General features: G+C 33.8%; 1 protein-coding gene and 1 pseudogene across 1 annotated transcript; both read left to right on the forward strand.

The window, feature by feature from the left end:
* Positions 1-2,470: 2,470 nt before the first annotated feature.
* Positions 2,471-4,091, forward strand: LOC105771656 (protein ENHANCED PSEUDOMONAS SUSCEPTIBILITY 1-like; annotated as a pseudogene).
* Positions 4,092-12,205: 8,114 nt separating this feature from the next.
* LOC105772958 (probable E3 ubiquitin-protein ligase RHG1A) lies at positions 12,206-16,680 on the forward strand. Its single transcript, XM_012594487.2, has 6 exons — positions 12,206-12,623; positions 13,790-15,476; positions 15,565-15,615; positions 15,874-15,972; positions 16,056-16,196; positions 16,273-16,680. Exons 2-6 carry the CDS (start codon positions 13,830-13,832, stop codon positions 16,402-16,404), a joined length of 2,070 nt encoding a protein of 689 aa, XP_012449941.1. The 5' UTR covers positions 12,206-12,623; positions 13,790-13,829; the 3' UTR covers positions 16,405-16,680.
* The last annotated feature ends 1,814 nt before the right edge of the window (positions 16,681-18,494 follow it).

Raw genomic sequence — 18,494 nt, forward strand, 5'->3', positions numbered from 1 at the left:
ATGGAGAAGGTAGGAAAATAGAGGGAGAAGTATAAGAGAATTAAAAAGAAAAAGGAAAAGTTAAAAGAATATAAAAGAAAAAAAAATTAAATTGTTCAAAGCAAAAAAATATGGGGACCAATTGTAAAATTTTTGTTTGAAATGATGATTTAATGTGCCACGTCAGCTTACTGTTATACCGTTAACGACAATTAACGACTCCGTGACTAAAATGTTACAACGCGATAACGTAAGTGACTAAAACATAACATTTCAAACATAAGTGACTAAAATGTAACCTGAGGTAAACAAAAGTGAGCATGGGTGTAGTTTACCCTAATAAAAAAAACTAGTTAATGAATTAACACAATTGTAATGATTAAATAAAAGGGAAATAAAACTAATGGTAATTAATAATAATAATAATAATAATAATAATAAATAACATTGAGATAATGAACAAAATAATAAAATTGCTAATAAACATACTAAATCGAAATAAAAACAAAAATACTGGACGAATTCGAAATAAAAAAGACGAAAAGGACTAAATTGCGACACGCGCCGAAAGAGGGGGGACCAAAATGGTAAATAAACCAAAGCCCCAAAACGTTGCGCTGCAGTGGACCAAAATGAGACAAAAATAAAACTTTGTGGCTAAATTAAAATAAAAGAAAATAATAAAAAGGGCCAAATTGCAACACGCTGCAAAGTCGGAGGGACTGCGCACACAAATATTCCATTTGAAGAAAACACGCGGATCCTTCCCCTAGGTCCGGTCACCGCGCGGGTCAGGGGGCCTCAAATGGCGTCGTTTGGTAAAGGCTATAAAAGCCAAAATTTTTTTCAAAATTCCTCATTTTTTTTCTTTTTCTCAAGAAAAAAAACCTTAAAAACCTCTCAAGCCCCCCTTTCTCCGACCTTGGGTCCGGCCGAGGCCACCGAATCGACCGTTGATCTCCGGCGCCGGCGCCAGCGACGCCGTGTACGGTGGTCGGCGAGGGTAAAAATACATTTTTTTAAAAAACTTGACCCCCTAAGCCCGAATCTGTCCTCAAAACGCCCACAAAACAAAAAGGGAAAAGGTCGTTAGGCTCCCCTATAGTCGGTTTAGTCACTGGAGAAGGAACCTCCGACGAGGAGAAAGCCAGCGACCCCCCCGGTGAGTTTCTCTCCCTTTTTCTTATTATCTTTATTTATATGTGTAAACAAAAAGAAAAAAAAACGGATCTACAAAATCGAAAAGAAATGAAAGAAAAAAAAGAAAATCACCTTGAATCTGTTTTTTTGTTTTTTATTTCTTTTGCTAATGTGTTTTTTTTACAAAAATCGGAAGAAGAACCTCTAATAACATTTTCTTTGGCTTTTTATAGCCGATTCTTGCTATTGTTTGTCTGTCTTTGCTTGCTTTTTTTCTTTGCAGGTGGCGGTGCAAGTGGATGGGCGGTGATGGACGCGGATGGGACATCCGGCGGCGGTGGCAGAAGGCCAAGGGTCAAAGACCCTAGGGGCAGCGCCTAGGGTTTCATTTCTAAAACCCTAGGCAAATTTTTTTGGGGAAATTGGGCCTTGGGTACTGGGCTTCGGGTTTGGGTTTAGTCTAGGTGGGTTTGGAATTGGGCTGTTCGGGTTTGGGCTGGTGGGTAAGGTTTAGTTTGGGTTAGGGGTTAATTGGCCCGGGCTTGAAATTGGGCTGTACAACCTTAAGGCATATATATTGTTTGGCCTAATTAAAAGAGACTTTGATCAGAGAATTCCATACTGTTCCTTGAAAGATAAATAAATTCTAATATTTGTCAGATTTTCAAGGTTGGTTGGTGTTGGGATCGACCTGATTAAACAACAAGTAAAAAAATAGTGGAATAAATTGAGAAATTGAATACAAAAATTTAACGGGAAAAAACTCATCCAAAGAGGATAAAAAAAACCACGGACAAAGATAATTTTATTATAATAGCAAAAGAACGAAAAGTATAAAAGATTGAGATAAAAACAAAATCCGAAAACAAAAAAACCTCAAAACGTAAACACAAAATTCTTTAAATGTGTTATGAGTTCTAATCTCTAATGGGTGTATTTTTAAAGTTGTAAAAGAGCCTATTTATAGGCTAAATTTATATGTCAAATAATAATAAAATAATCTAGACTAATCGAGTTTGATTAAAACAAATAAAATGAGTTTAACTGAAAATTATTTCTCAAATTTAACTGAAATAGGAGTCATACTCAACCGTTGGAGTTTTAATGTCATGCATGTGCTTTCGAAATGTAAAGTCTATTTCAAAATAAATTAAATCAATATTTATTCAGGTAGAAATGATGAAACATAATTTATTTGTATATAAACTATATTTTTAAATTTTTCCAATTAAAAAAATAATTTAATTGGTTCTGCAATTGAACAACCAAATAAAGCTGAATCAAAAGTAGACCAAGCACTATATATATAAACACATCATTGCTTCAGTGTTCAACAACTCTGCTATTCCAATCTAAGTATACTCTACCCTCTTCCTCTCTAGTAACCCAAAGAAGAAATGGAACAATCAACAGTTCGAATCATCTCAGAATGCTATGTTACACCACAACATTTTTCTGATCAATCAAAACAGCCTTACTATTTGACAACATGGGATCTTGTTATGTTGTCTGTACAGTACATCCAAAAGGGTCTTCTCTATACCAAACCAGAGAATAGTTGTGAAGAAAACTTGATCAACAATGTCTTGGACCGGCTCAAGCAATCCCTTTCCATTGCCCTCGTTCATTTCTATCCCTTATCAGGTCGGCTCGTAACGAAAATAGAAGAAAACCCAGTCTCATTTCGTGTTTGTGGATTGTAATAGCAGCCCAGGAGCCAAATTTATACATGCAGCTGTTGATTTATCTGTGTCCGACATTGTTTCACCTACATATGTTCCGTTGGTTGTTCAATCGTTCTTCGATCATGATCGAGCAATCAACTATGATGGTCACACCAGACCTTTGTTATCGATTCAGGTCACCGAACTGGTAGATGGGGTGTTCATAGGATGTTCAATGAACCATGTTCTTGGTGATGGTGCTACCTTTTGGCATTTCTTCAACACATTATCCGAAATATTTCAAGCTCAAGGAGATACTAAAATGAAAATCTCACGTCCGCCAGTGCTAGAGAAATGGTTTCCAGAGGGTCATAGTCCATTACTTAACCTTCCTTTCACCAACCAAGATGAATTCATCACTAGATTTGAAGCACCCGAGCTTTTAGAGAGAATGTTCCATTTCTCAGCAAAATCCATTGCAAAGCTCAAAGAAAGGGCTAACACAGAATCCAACACCACCAAAATATCCTCCTTTCAGTCTTTATCTGCATTTGTATGGCGATCTATAACAAAGGCACGTCGTTTCCCAAACGAAACAGTCACTGGTTGTAGGTTAGCTATAAACAATAGGTCAAGGCTAGAACCAGCTTTACCCCAAGATTACTTTGGAAACTCAATTCAAACTGTTAGAGCAGTGACCACAGCTAGTGAACTGCTCGACCATAATCTCGGTTGGGCTGCTTGGAAACTACACCAAGCTGTGGTTAACCATACAGATAAACAACTGTGTGGTTTTGTCAATGGTTGGCTTGATTCACCCTTCATTTACCAGATTGCTCAGCTTTTTGACCCTCAAAGTGTGATGTTTGGAAGCTCGCCGAGGTTCAACATGTATGAAAATGAGTTTGGGTTAGGGAAAGCATTGATGCTTCGAAGCGGATATGCTCATAAGTTTGATGGGAAAGTTTCGTCGTATCCAGGACGTGAAGGTGGTGGAAGTGTTGACTTGGAAATTTGCCTTCCGCCGTCTTCAATGAAAGCTCTTGAATCAGATGAAGAGTTCATGAGTGTTGTTTCTGCTGATGTATTTTGAATTTGATATCGAAAATCATACATATGTTTTGTATGCTAGTTGTTTTGTAAGTTTCTTTTTACTTTATGTTTTATCTTCTTCTTTTTTTATTCTAGTGTTAGGCAGCTGTAAAACTTAAAAGAATGTGCGTGTGAAGTTGAATAGATAGCCTTCTCTAGTATCTTCTCTTCCTCTCTTTGTAACAAAAACTACAACAAAAGTGGTATTAAGAGCTTCTTCTTGAGGGCTGTGAGGTTCTACTACTATTTTTGAGTGATTTTAATGGTTTCTTCCAATGCTTTTTCAACATTGTTCCTATTTTCACAGAAACTCATTATCATGTTTGGAGAATTAAGATAAAAATTTATTTAAGATTTGATACGAGCAATTCGGTCCAATTCAAATGTCATAATAGAGATGGGATTAGTTTCCCTCAAGACTCAACCACAACATCCAAATTCAAGCAATTAAAGTCAAACCTCAACTTAATCATTTAAGACTTTATCACAAAAAAAATTGAGAAAAAGAGTTAAAGTTTCAAGACAATAGATTTTGGAACAAGGATGAATTAAAAGGGATTAATTTTGTTTGTGGGCCTAAACTCTTAATCTATGATGATAAGCCCATATAAAGAATGTTAACAAGCTTAGGCATTTTATATTGGGTTCGGATCCTAGACTTAATTTTTATTATACATAGCCCAATATTGTATTTATAATCTCTTATTATTTTATTATTTTTTATTATAATTTTTTTATAATTATTAAGTATTTTAAGTTATTTAGTAGTTTTATGTTAACAAGAAAGTTTTGTTTAAAACTACTTGTTTAGATTAATTGAAGTTTTATTATACTTTTGAGTTTTATTTGGATGCACTTAGCTAGCCATTATATAAAGGCTTATTCATTGTTCATTAAGCAGACAACTATTTTCATTAATAAAGTTTTCAATTCAGGGAGTTTGTTTCTTGTGCAAGATTTCTTTATTATAGTTTTTAGAAGTAGTTTTCTTCACGATTTTCTTTAAGAAGTCGTGGAAACCCATTTTTCATCCTTCAATTTGCCAAGAATTATTTACTGGAGGGTTGATTTGAGCTATTAATTGAGTTTGTTGGGATTTATATCTTAAAGGGTTCAATTGGACATTTACTCTTCTATTCATTATAACCATCGGTTTATTCAATCCATCTTTCACTTTAAATTTCGTCAATTTATTTATTTTTATATTATTATTTGTTATTTTTTCTCAAATTTCTTCTTTTACTGTTTTTAATTTCTTTATTACTAAATTTGTTTATGTTTTTTTTAGATCAGATCCGAATATTTCCTTTTCGAGTCAAACAACTTGAATTCGATCCTTCTTCCGTTTTCTCCGTTCATTTCATATCAAGATCTTTTGGCTTGTGGAAGGTTGTAGAAACTGATGAAGATCCACCAGCACTGAGATAAAATCCCACCATTGCTCAAGTCAAAGCTTATGATGAAGAAATCTTGAAAAAGGATAAAGCATTAACGTGCATTCACTCCAGGCTAGTAGATCACATTTTTACAAGCATATGGATCTTGAAACACCAAAGACTGTTTGGGATAAACTAAAGGGAACTTACGAAAGAGGTGATAAAGTGAAGAAAACAAAACTTTTAAAAGTTGGGTGATCACATTTTCACATTTAACGCTTGAGTGACTAAAATCAAAGCGCGTTAAAAGTTGGGTGATTGCACTTTTATCAAACGTATAAGAACTAATATACCCATTTTTTAGTAGGACCAAAATGCAAGATGAGGTAGAGTACCTTAGTTATATTAGAATTTTTAAAGAAACTAAAATCAACTTTAACAATTTTGTGGCTTAGCCTTGTTAGCACCGGCCCATCTCCAAAAATCAGAATTTAATTTTAATTTTTCTTTTTATTAAAAAATGAAATATCCCAGATTTGAGACAATTCAGACATTTGTTCCCCACATTCGAAGCAACTATGTCTTTTGTCTTTTGTCTTTTAGTAGTACGTACGCGCTACCACTTAAAACTCGGTTTAATATTTAGCCACGTGTCCACTTTTCGAATCTAACAGCACTTACTGCGAGTACAACATACCGCAAAACCATCGATACTTCACTTCTTGCTCCACATGTGGAAAAAGCCAAAAAGAGTTTTGCTTAAAGTAATCCACTGTAATACCTTTTTTTGGTACTACCTGACAATCCACACAATCTTATCTAACTGCCAACGAAGCAAACAACTTGAATCTAACGGCTGACATGTAAGAAATCATAGGGCTTTCAACTAACCAAAGTGACGGTAGTTTCTTCCCTAGATTTCTGACCAAATCCATGTCTCAGTCAGTTTAACACTTTCCGCCGTCAACGTGTTCACGAATAGTAGCCAATGAAATTTATCCACGTCATTGAATGTCCGTAACTAAATCAAACTCCAAGCTTAAGGGTTACGCTTTATTCTTTTTTCTTTTTGGTGAAATTTTGATCAAAGTCCTTGTATTTTTTATTTTGATGAATTTAGTCTTCTTATTGTAATTTAGTTATTTTAGATCTCTACCTTTTAAATTGCTTATTTTCAACCCTGAAATCAACTTTTCTGTAATTTTTTCAAATATTTTGACTTGTTTTAATTTAAAATCAATCATGACAATATAAAATCAAATTGATACTTAAATAGAGTTCTTGCATTATGAAACTTGAACCGAAGGCCTCAAAGTTCGTAAGGTCTCTTCCTAATTCTTACCATTAAATTAAGGCCTCCTAAACACGAGTCTTATTTTTTTAATTATATGAAATATACACCTTAGCATTTTTATTTTATATAGTTAGATAAATATTATTCATCTTTTTTTATGAAGCTTTTTTAATTTTTTAAAGTGCAAAAAAATTATCTAACTATTAAAAAATTACCAATGTGTGCATTTCCGACCATCACATTTTTTTAAAAATGATTTCAAATTATTGAATGAATTTAGTGGGAAAATTGACCTTAGGATTGAGAATATACATTATAAAAATTAGAAAGATTAAAAATATCAAGTCACACTTGAAGGACTAAATCTAAAAAAGTACACAATAGGGGGACTTTTATGACCTTCCATTTTGCTACAAAACCCCAGTTAAAAATAATTTTTTCCCTGTAGAAACGAATAAAAATTCCCACAAAAAAGAAATCTGTAAAAAAAATTTCCCTGAAAAATGTTCAAAAATCAAGATTCAATTCTTCTATTGATAGAAATAGGAGGAAGAGTTTATTTATCCAAAACGAGCTCTTTATAACATCTTCCACAGGCAGGGACGAAGTGAAAAGTTTATTTTTGGGAGACTAAAATTAAATTTTAAAATTTTAAAAGGGTCAAAGTACAATTTTGACTTTCTGTATGCATATTATTTTAGAATTTTAAAAAGTATTAAATTGAGTTCTTTTCATATTAGGGGGACAAAGTGTACTTTTACCATTAAATTAACTTATAATTTTAAAAACTTAAAGGGACTAAAATGATGATTTGCCATTTCAGAGGGGCCAAGGCCCTGTCTGCACCCCCTTGGTGCTGTCCCTGCCATCATGTTTTCAATTTTAACTTTCAGAGTAAGAGCTTCTCAACCATTATCTCACTGGTAAAAACATTTCCGCCACACCCGATTATGTTGGTTTGTACAAATACGATTTGACCATGGACCTTAATTATTCGATTACAAGGGCAAATGGAGGGTTTTGGTGGAAATAAGGAAAAGCTAGGGATGTTTTTGATAAAGAAAAAGTAGTGTTGGGGACTAGAACACAATTTGTGTTTTATGAGGTTAATTCAATTAAAACAACAATTAAGACTCTTGAATTATGTACGGATATTCCCTTCCTTCACCACTTCACCATCTCAAGGTAAAACAAATTTGTTTTTATTTAGGTTTTATGGATAATATTTTGGAAAAATTTTTTGTGATTATTTGTAACGACCTGAAAGACACTCAACGATCGAATCGGATAAAAGATGTTCCATTATTAATGTTCGGTGATGGTGGTTGATTAGTCAAGTGGTAAAAAGTTCAATTTTGAAATGAAGTTTTACAGATAAAGAAGATAGTGTGTAGCAAAAATATAGAGAGAGAAAATGATATTAGAAAAGTTTACCTCATTTAGGAGTCCGATTTTACTCGAACTCCAAAAATTACTTTAAATAAATATTCAAAACTAACTTTGAATTTTTCCAAAATTTCTTTGGGTTCACTAGGTTAATTGTGCCCTATTGGGAGGAGCTAAGGGTGAGTATAGGCAACAGCCTTCCCTTCGTAGAATAGGAAATATTTTCTTTACACCTCTTAAATTTCATAAAATTATAAGTTAGTATATGATAAAATTATATTTTAATTTTACAAAAATACTAAAATTTTGATTTAGTCCTTTACAAAAGCATAAAAATATAAGCCAATACAAGAATGAAATTACATTTTAGCTCTCATAAATATATATAATTTAATCTCAACTCATCCTAAAAAAAACTTATGGCTTCACCCATGCCCATTAATACTAAAATCTTAGTAAGTTTAGACTTTTAGGTGCCAACTCTTTCAAAAATATGAACTTTTGTTGCATTAAATTATGCTTGTTTGTGGCCAAACATGTGTAATTTAAGCTTAGAACTATTACTCTCATGAAAGTGACGTCTCTTCCCATCTGCAGGCTCCTTTCGTGCTATGCCGAGTATTCGCTAAACCTCGTTTTGGAAATACCGTATTCGAGAACGTTTTAAGTTGTTGTGCAGAAGAAAGTATTTTGGCTCTACATCACATCGGTATTCACCATGATCTATCTATAGCTAGATGATCCAATAGCAACCAGAGCTGTTTCTGTTGGCAGTTTTGAGTTTCATTTAGGCATCCTACCGGACCTGCGCAATGATCCGGTAATGTGTTGTCATGGAGGTTATGTTCTTACCATGTATTTCAAGTCTCAATTGCATACCCTGTAACTTCAATTTTGTTATGCATGTAAGTTCTTTTGATTAAAAAAGATGTTGACAAGCTGTGAAAGTTTTATATGAAGTCTGCATTTTCGATCTGTTTCGAACCCCTCTTTTTCACATATATGCATGTTGTTCATTGGCTGTTACGTAGGTGCGGTCTCGGTTAACTACCGGACAAGTTACGGTCAATTGTAGGAGAAGAGTTCATATCTGAATACATAGATTTTCTGATGCCCGGAAAACTTACCTTCGTAAGGTCATTTCTCATTCCCCTTTTGTTGTCCATAAAGGTTTTAATAAATTTATCTTTTGGTTCACCTTGCAGGCTACAGTCATGTGCATAATATAAAGTTGTGCTTTAGAAAAAATATGTACACACGATACCATTGATAAGCTCAAAAAAATTTCAAAATCGAGTGATTCACCTATTATCTGAATTCTTCAACCACTGATGACAATCCATTTAAAAGGTTCTTACACAAAGCTATAAGCTTTTATTTGGCAATATTTTGACACTATACTTTTAATTTCAATTTGTCAACAAGTCATCGGTTCAATAACAATTTATATGTAAATTCAAATGTTGACATGTTATGAAAAAAATTGACTCAACTATAATCATAGTCATCGCATAGCACATTCCCAATAGGACCACGGGATATAAATTGCATGGCAAAAACATTGCCATTCCCATGTGCATAATCAGTTAATCATTATGACTACATTCAACATCCACCACTACCCACACTTCTTCACAGGCTAATAAGAGGTGGGTCACTTGGTCCTTTTATGTTCATTCCAGGCTCCTAAAGAAAAAAAAAAGGAACATAATTCATAAGCTATGTTTCCTCCCTTTTCAATTAATTGATTCAATCACCACCCACACCCATCATTCAAAAACAGGGGTTAAATCACATAGTAATTGCTACAACTAAACCTTTGTCCTTTAAGTGACTCACCCTTTCTTAAAGATTTTATTGACCAATATGCCCAATTGCCCCATCATTTCCAACTTGCAAGCATGTCCTCTTTTTAACAAAAAGTTAAAATCACCCTTATTTCCAATTCCACCCCCACCTTTTTTCTATATTTTATGGTTGGTCAAGTTCCCTATATTATGCTTTTTTATATATATATATAATGTCTAAAATTATTCATAGTTCCTTCTCCAATCCTTAAATAGAAGGTTAATACACTTTAACATACTCGAATTCAGATTTTTCTACAGTAACAACAATACTAATATCGACAATTTAGTAAAATAAATTATTTGACAAAATTAATGAAGAAAATTAAAATACACATTATGTTTCATTGTTGGAATTAGTGCCTAATGTTATACAGTGTATTAATGACAGTCATATATAAGTTGTGGAATATTTTAATTATTTGTTTATTTATTTTGTAGTCAAAAGTAAAGGAGAAGTTAATAATATTGGTTTTGGAAGATGGGGAATCATCAATGCTGATATTTATTTAATCCATTTTCAATGAAAAGGATATAACATAATTAATGTGGCTGTATCTGCATAACCCATTTGTCCAAATGTACAAATTAGTAGGATAAAAAAGAAAAGAAAAGAAGAAGAAGGTAAAGCCAAAGCAACCACCTTTGAATGGTTCTGAAAGATGAAGAAAATTCAATAGAAAAACAGTACAAGCTAAGAAGAAAATAGGCCCCCCACGATTGAGGTATGAACAATGAAAGGCATAAAGGAAAGGTCTAATTATGCCCTCCGTCCTGTACTTTTGGACTAAAATACTTAAAATTGAAAAACAGAAGGATTAAAATTTAAAATTCAAAGAAGACAAAGCATAATTAGAGGTAAAGAAAATTTGGGGGCAAAGCCATTGGAGGGGACTTTTGGAGGTCATTGTATTCACACTTCTTTCAAGCAAAGCCATGATATTTCTATGCATACACCAATGCAACTTCTATTATATTTGACATAGTCCACCTAAATTTAAGCCGACATAGAAATCAAAGTTATTTTCCTGTTCTCAAGATAGTGCCTAATTTTTATTTTTATTTATGTAACTCACCATTAAGTTGGCAATCGTACCTACATGATTTATTTATTTGTTTTTACTTTGACAAACGTGTGATGGAGAAAAAAAGAAAGAAACAAGATTGGGGGTAGGGGTGTTTTCTTCACAATTTAACAATAATTAAAATTTTACCTTACATTTTCAAAGCGTGGTTCAAATTTTAAAATAATTTATGTGTTTCGAAACGTTATTCTTTTAAGGTAATCAACGCATCATATTCAAGCTGTCATTGTAGTAGGTATATACATGTTTAACTTTTGATCCGTGTATGCTAAATATTATCCAACTGAGAGCTTACATTTGATGCTTAAACTAATGCTCGATTAATGAAAATACTTGATTGATAATCAATTAAAATGTTTTAAAACTTAAGCACGAGATGTTTAATACAATTAATCTAGAAAAATGGTAAGAAAATGTAAATCATACAAGTGGGGCCAAATTCCCTATTAATAACAATGCCATGTTTGTACTAAAACATTTTTTCTATGTTAAGCATTATTTGGGGAAAGTGATTTAGTTTTTAATTAAAGATTTTAATGGGATTTTTTTTGGGTGGATGAATGGGTAAGGAAAGGAAAAGAAAGAAAGATAAGCATGTGGATTGATGGAGTAAAAGACTAAAAGAGGCCTAAAGTAAAAGGAAAGGGGGCAGGTGCTTGGCGTGAACGAGATGGAAATGAAACAAAAACAAAGAGAGAAGGTGTTTTTAGTGTTTTGTGGGTGCCTATGGACCGCATTAGGAGATGGGTCTTAATTACATTATAAAAATAATATTTCGTACATCCATTCATATCTACCTTTGGTTCTAGAGATAGATTGAGAAAAAAAATCATTTTAAAGGGTAAATATACCTTTTAGTATCTGAAGTTGATTTCAAAGTTCAAATTGGTCCTAAAGTTTTCTTACTTAGATATTTTCTTTTTTATAATTAGGGGTATAGAATGAGATGCTGGTGATTTAATTCAAGCACTCATATCTCACAACTTAATGCGTTTGTTACTAGACCAAGAGGTTATTGACTAATTAGATACTTGAACTTAGTTTTAACGCTTTATTTTGGTCAAATTAGATAACTGAACTTGATTTTTCTATTCAAATTAATACGTTAGATTATCTTTTTGGTTCGACTTATTTAAACCAATTTGAATTATAGAATTTGAGTACCTAATTGAAAAAAAAACATATCAATTTGAACCCTACAACTAAGTTTAAGTAGGAAAATGTATATTAAAAAAATAAAAATATTCAAAAAACCCAACTTGAGATTAATATTTGGTTCTAATATAAGAGAGAATAAAGGAGACAATGAAAGCCATTTGGTAACCAGCCTAGAATGACACCTTTGCCTAAGTGGTGGTGGTGGTGGTGTTGTTTGTTAAGTAATTTGTTTTTATTGTTTTCTTTTTGCTAGGAAATTGCTCTTTTCTTTCTCTTTCTCTGTAGGGTTATTTGGTAAATTAATGGTTATTGTCATCTTTTAATCTCTTCTTTGTTTCTTTGTATTTGAGTATTTTTATTTTCCCATTTCATTTTATCTTTCAAAGGTCCTCTCTCTTCCTCCCATTGTTTCTTCTGGTGGGGGTTTTTATATTTTCTTCTTCTTCTTTCTCGCTTTCTTTTTTTCTTGAGAAAGGAGAGGAGAATAGCTTCAAAGATTGCTTTTTTATTTTTTATGATTCCTGTTTTTATGGTCTAATCCTTTATTTTCTTGTTAAGATTCTCTTTTAGATCGATCAAGGTCTTTCATTTCCACCTGCAAGGTGAGCCCTTTGGGTCCTCTTTTTCATATTATTTCTTGTTTGATCGGTTGATTATCAGATTAGATATGGATGATATGTTCTCTTTGGTTATTTATTTTCCTCTTTTCTCCCTTGATTTTGGGTTATCTTGCTTTTGAAAGGGTACCCTTTTTTTTTTCCTCAAAGTTTTGATCTTTATGTTTTTTATTCTGATTTTTTGTTGTGTTTTTCCTGGATGTTTGATCATTGAGACCATCTCTCGTTATAGCTGATTTATAGAGAGATTTTGCTCATAGTTGCCATGTTTGACCTGAAGATTATCTAATTTTAGTTCATGCTTTGTGTTTGATTCGGTTGTTTTCTATGTTTCTTGCTCTTTCTTGTTTATGATTTCAGATTATTTTACATTTTTATGCTTTTGGGGTCTCATGTTCTTGTTTTGTTTCATTTTGGTATGCATTTGGGATTATCTTGTGTTACTTGATGCTCATTGTTGCTTGATTTTGATTCTTGCCAATGCTATAAAAAATTCCAGATTTAGTTGTTAGGTGCCCTTTGGATTCAAACCTTTTTGTGATTAATAACAATGTATGAATATCTTGTGTGGATTAAAATAAAAACTTGGGATTAATCCACATTAGTATTAGGTTAATTTACCCTGCTACTAGCACCACATTTCGATGATCTTTGTTGATTTAATTACATTGTCTAAACTCTGTATTACTTGTTGCAGGTTGAGATATCACTTGGCTTAATTAGTTATTGCTTATTTCTTGCATATTACCGGGTTTGCTTATAACTTCTAGTCGCCGCCTTACTTCCAAAGCGTCATTTTTATCTTGTTATTACTATTAGCTATTATGTATTTAAAATGAAGTTGCTTTTGCTTTAATGTTCTATATGTATGTTACTTGTTTTCATTTGTGTTGTCGGCATGCATACCATCTTGAATCATGCATGATTGTAGATTAGAAGTAGCATTTGCACGGCATTGCTTTCTATGGTGAGAATTGTTTGCTACAATTGGTTTCTTCATATCTGAGAGGCAAAAAGTGTTGCAATGAGGTGACTTTTATCCTACTTCTTACTGTTAGAGATCTGAAAATCGGTTTTACTGTATCTTTTATATACCACTACCTTGTCTCTTTCAATTCCTTGTGCCAATTGTTGATGTACATATTTTTCAGGACTTCGAAATAATTTGTATTGAAGTGCATACAAGCCCTAATGCAGGGGCAAAAGGGTGCTTTTGGTTCCTTTTCTGAAACCTTCTTTGATCAAGGCTCTACATCGAGTAATGCTACTATAGACCAGCAGGTGTGCTGGAATAATATTCAAAATCCCATAGAAAATAGATTTCCTGATTGTTTGCCTTCGCATAATGACATAAACATTGGATATGTGAACTCCATTGGTCGAGAGGAGCAGGAGCCAGGCAGATGGAGCTTAGAAGAGCCTAGCTCTAGCGGCACACAGAATGAGGTCAATCATGATGAGAGGAAAATAGACCATGTATGGTCGTCTTCCATGAGTGCTTCTGTGACTGCTGAAAAGAACTCTCCATTTGTCCAAAATTCCAATTCTAATACAGTTTCCCGGAGTCTCAACTTAAATGCAGCCATAGTTGCTCACGGTAATAATAACTGTCAAGTTACGGAACGGTCTAACCAAAATAAGCCTAGTGGATCTGAAAGGGACCTGATTTCATCGGATGCTGGTCCTGAAGGTTTTATACATGCTTCTAGAAGTAGTGGATATGTTGTGGATGATAATGATAACAGACCCAGTGATGGTCGCCGTGCATCTTGCAAAAGAAAAGCTCTTGAAGGAAACGTTGGGCAGTCCTCTTCGAGTGGAAGTTCTAGCTACTTCCATTGTGCAGAAAGTAGCGTCGGGCATGGTGTTTCTTCTAGTTCTAGTGTAGGAAACGGCATGAATATATCTGCCTCCTCGGGACAGGCACACCCTAGACTTGGTTTAGAGGTGGGAGGATCAGGTTCTGATGCCAACCCTGGACCAATCGTTTTACCAGCTGCAAAGGGCTCCCACAGGAACTTCCGGCTAAGAGTAAGTCCATCAAGCATACAGGAACCTATTGCTCCTCGGGTATTTTCTACAGGTGATATGACCAGGCGGTCTGTTATTTCGTCTTCACAGCAATCGTCAAGGCTTCCAACTGATCATTCTTTGGACATAAGGTCAGCACCAGTGCTAGATAATGCAAGTCTTCAAAACCCGAATGTCGCAGTTCATGTTCCGACTTTGCCTCGAAATGTACAGTCATTTAGGTGGAATGGAGGTTCTGGCTCTAGAACTGGCAATACATCAAGTTCTAATATATCTGGGGATAGAGATGCTGTACCACATGAGGGACATCAATCGAGAAGCATGGCTAGGAACCTGTTAGATCATCCTATGTTTGTTCGTGCACCTGAGTTGAGAAATTTGGTTCGGAATCCAATGAATCGAGATGTAAATAGTGGAAATTTAAGTGTTCCTGGAAATTTTGCTTCGACATCTCGTGGTGGCTCAAGTTCTGGTGCCAATGCATCTTCCGTTCCCACATGGGCTCCTCAGCCGAATCACCCTTCTCAATATCCGCGGAGATTGTCGGGACTTGTTCGTCGACAGTTGATGTCTTCCCTTGGCCCTGAGTCTGGTGGCCCGGGCAATCATCCTTCACTTCCTGCCGGACCTACTTCTCCTGAAGAGATGCTGCTTTCCTCCAGTGTAACTAATCCTGGGCACCATCGTCCATATCGTAGGTTAGTGTCATGGTTGGAGAGACAAGATGCTGGTTTTCTCGCAGTACCCCATTCATTACGAAATTTAGCTGCTGCCACTGAAGGAAGAAGCAGGCTCGTTGTACCTGAGGTCTGCCCTCGAACTGCATCTTTATGTTTGATAAGTGATAACACAATAGTAAAGGCCATTTATTATGAAAAATCTTTTCATGGTGCAGATTCGCAATGTCTTGGATCTCATGCGTAGGGGTGAGAACTTGCGTTTCGAGGTAACGCTTTTAAATTTACTATCATGTTGTAATTCGATTTAGTTCTTATCTTGAACCAATTGAAACATGGAAACATTAAAATTTGCCTCCTTTTCTTGTTCATTTGTCCCTATGTTTATGTAGTTGCCATTCTTCGAATTTGGTCTGCTACGAGCAATGGATTGCCATTTTGTAGGACCCCAAGTTTTGTTTACGGATAAGAATTTACTTGTCACCAAACAAGTGACTTTTCTCTTTCTAATTTGGCTTGTATGGCAGGATGTTGTGATCCTCGATCAATCAGCATTTTTTGGGGTAGCTGATATTCATGACCGGCATAGGGATATGCGGCTCGATGTTGATAACATGTCATACGAGGTATTATCTATATCCTTGGCATCCACCATAACTCCTGGAGTTTTAAAATTGTTCTCACAATAGAATTGTTTTGTGGGTAATAGGAGTTACTGGCTCTAGAAGAGCGCATTGGTAATGTAAACACGGGGTTGAGTGAAGAAATGATATCAAACCAGTTGAAACGACAAAAGTACTCTAGCGTACCAGGAACTCGGTTAGAGACAGAACCATGTTGTGTTTGTCAGGTAGTTATTTTTCTTGTAAACAGTTTCTTTGCCCGTTCTATGAACCAATTAAGTAAACATTTTTATGAACATGCAGGAAGAATACAACGACGGTGAAGATCTCGGAACACTCGAATGCGGCCATGACTTTCACGCTGATTGCATTAAACAATGGTTGATGCACAAAAACTTGTGCCCCATTTGTAAAACAACGGGTCTGAATAAATGAGATGAACCGTTTGGTTTTTAAGGCTGATTAGTTCTTGCCTTCAGGTCTGACATCGAAAGATTGCGGCTTGGCATTTTTCTTTCAGAACTCGTCCTTATAAAGCAATGTTCTTGGTGGATGATGACACAAATGTTTGAAGCACTGGGAACATAAAGCTACATATCCTTCATCTTTAGTTTTTAATCATTGCAGTATTAGAGTTTTCTTTTTTTATGTATGGATTCTCAGCCCATTGGCGACATAAATTATTGAATCTCTCTTTACATTTTGAAGTAACTTGCATATGGTTTTTTGTAGTTTCTGCCATTGTATTAAGCATAAGTTTACAAAGCTCTTTTTGCCATGGAGGTGGTCCATTGTTACATATGGTGCTTTGGACTCCACCCCATCCCATCACACCACTACCCCCTCCTACCCCAACCAAATAACAAGTTGTAATACCTCATCAATGGAATCAACGCACAAGCTAGATCGTGAACGCATTTGTGGCTGAGGCCTTAGCGACAAGGCTTGGTTCTTTCCTCATTGATCGTCATGGATGGCATAATGTCATCGTCGAATCCCACTGTTTCTATGGCACCAGATAACCCACGACGTACATGCCAAGTTCGTGCCAATATCTTACTCAAACTCATAATCCCCCACTAATGATCTATCTCCTAAATCATTCACGAATATTAGGAAGATTCATGTAAGTATCTTTGAAGGATAAAATGTTTTGGCAGAGAACAAATAGATAGGGCAACAACAGGTCACCTTGTCTAATACATCTCTTAAGATTAAGACTTTGTTACTCATTACTTTTTGTTCAATACCTCTTTTAGGATTATGGTTTTGTTTCCCGTTGTTTTTCAAAAATGCTTTCGGCGCTTTAAAATACTATACACAACTTTTAAAATCAAAAATATTTTAACACCCAAAAGGAAATTAATTTTTCTTTTCTAATTTTGCTTTTGGAAAACACTTTTGAAACCAAAATGATATTTTTAACACTTATTTGTAATTTAATATATTTTATGTAATATTTATATTGAGTATATAATTATTTTCATATTGAAATTTATTTGAATATATGTTTTATATATTTAAATTTATAATGGTTGTATTTTAATAATATGTTTAAATTAAATTTTACAAATAACAGATATTAATCACTTACAAATATTCAAATTTTATATTTCATATATTAAAATATTAATAACGAGTTACATCAAATTATTTTTATATTATTACTAAAATATCATAATGTTAACAAATTTGAACATTATTTGAATGCATCTTATTACTTATAACATCATGTTTAAAATGGATTTTTATTTCTCAAAAATAATTTTTGGTAGTAATACTAAACACTTAAATTTTAAACCACACTTATCAAAAGAAGTTTTCCACGATATCCCAATACTTGATTTTAAATTCAATTAATCCTATTTGATTATAAAACATCAGCAATTCAAATCCATCTAACCTAAACTTAAATTGACTTGAATACGAAGCTAATATGAATTTGAAATGATTTGAATATAAAGTAACTCGAACCCAGAATAAATTGAACAAGCAATCCAAGATAATTTGAACTTAAAGTGATGAAACTTAAAATGAATTGAACCAGTAATGACCTGACCGAAAAACTCGAATCTTAAACACTAATGACCTAAACTCAAAATAACTCAACCTTAAAATGACATGAACTCAAACTAACCTAAACTAGAAATGATCTAAACTCAAAATTCATATAAATCCAAAAATAACCTAATCATAAAACGACTCAAACCAAAATAACCTATTTAGAACTTAACCCAATCCAATCCAAACCAAAACCCAACTCAACTTGCTTATCACTTGTAACTTAAATGATTGCTTAATGGATGCTTCAAATTCCATTTTAAAATAATTCTTTTAATTATGGATATTTGAAAGGTCTTAATTCAATCATCATCGCAAGTATTAGCTAAGGTTGATATCATATTAATAATGTATTTCCTAAATTTCATCATTAATTTAGGCATTAAATGACAGCTCAAATTTAACATAGAGTATATTTAAAACACGTGGATCAAATTATAAATATTTGTATACCTATCTCATGA

The sequence above is a fragment of the Gossypium raimondii genome, chromosome 6 (assembly GCF_025698545.1).
Source record: "Gossypium raimondii isolate GPD5lz chromosome 6, ASM2569854v1, whole genome shotgun sequence".
NCBI lineage: Eukaryota > Viridiplantae > Streptophyta > Magnoliopsida > Malvales > Malvaceae > Gossypium > Gossypium raimondii.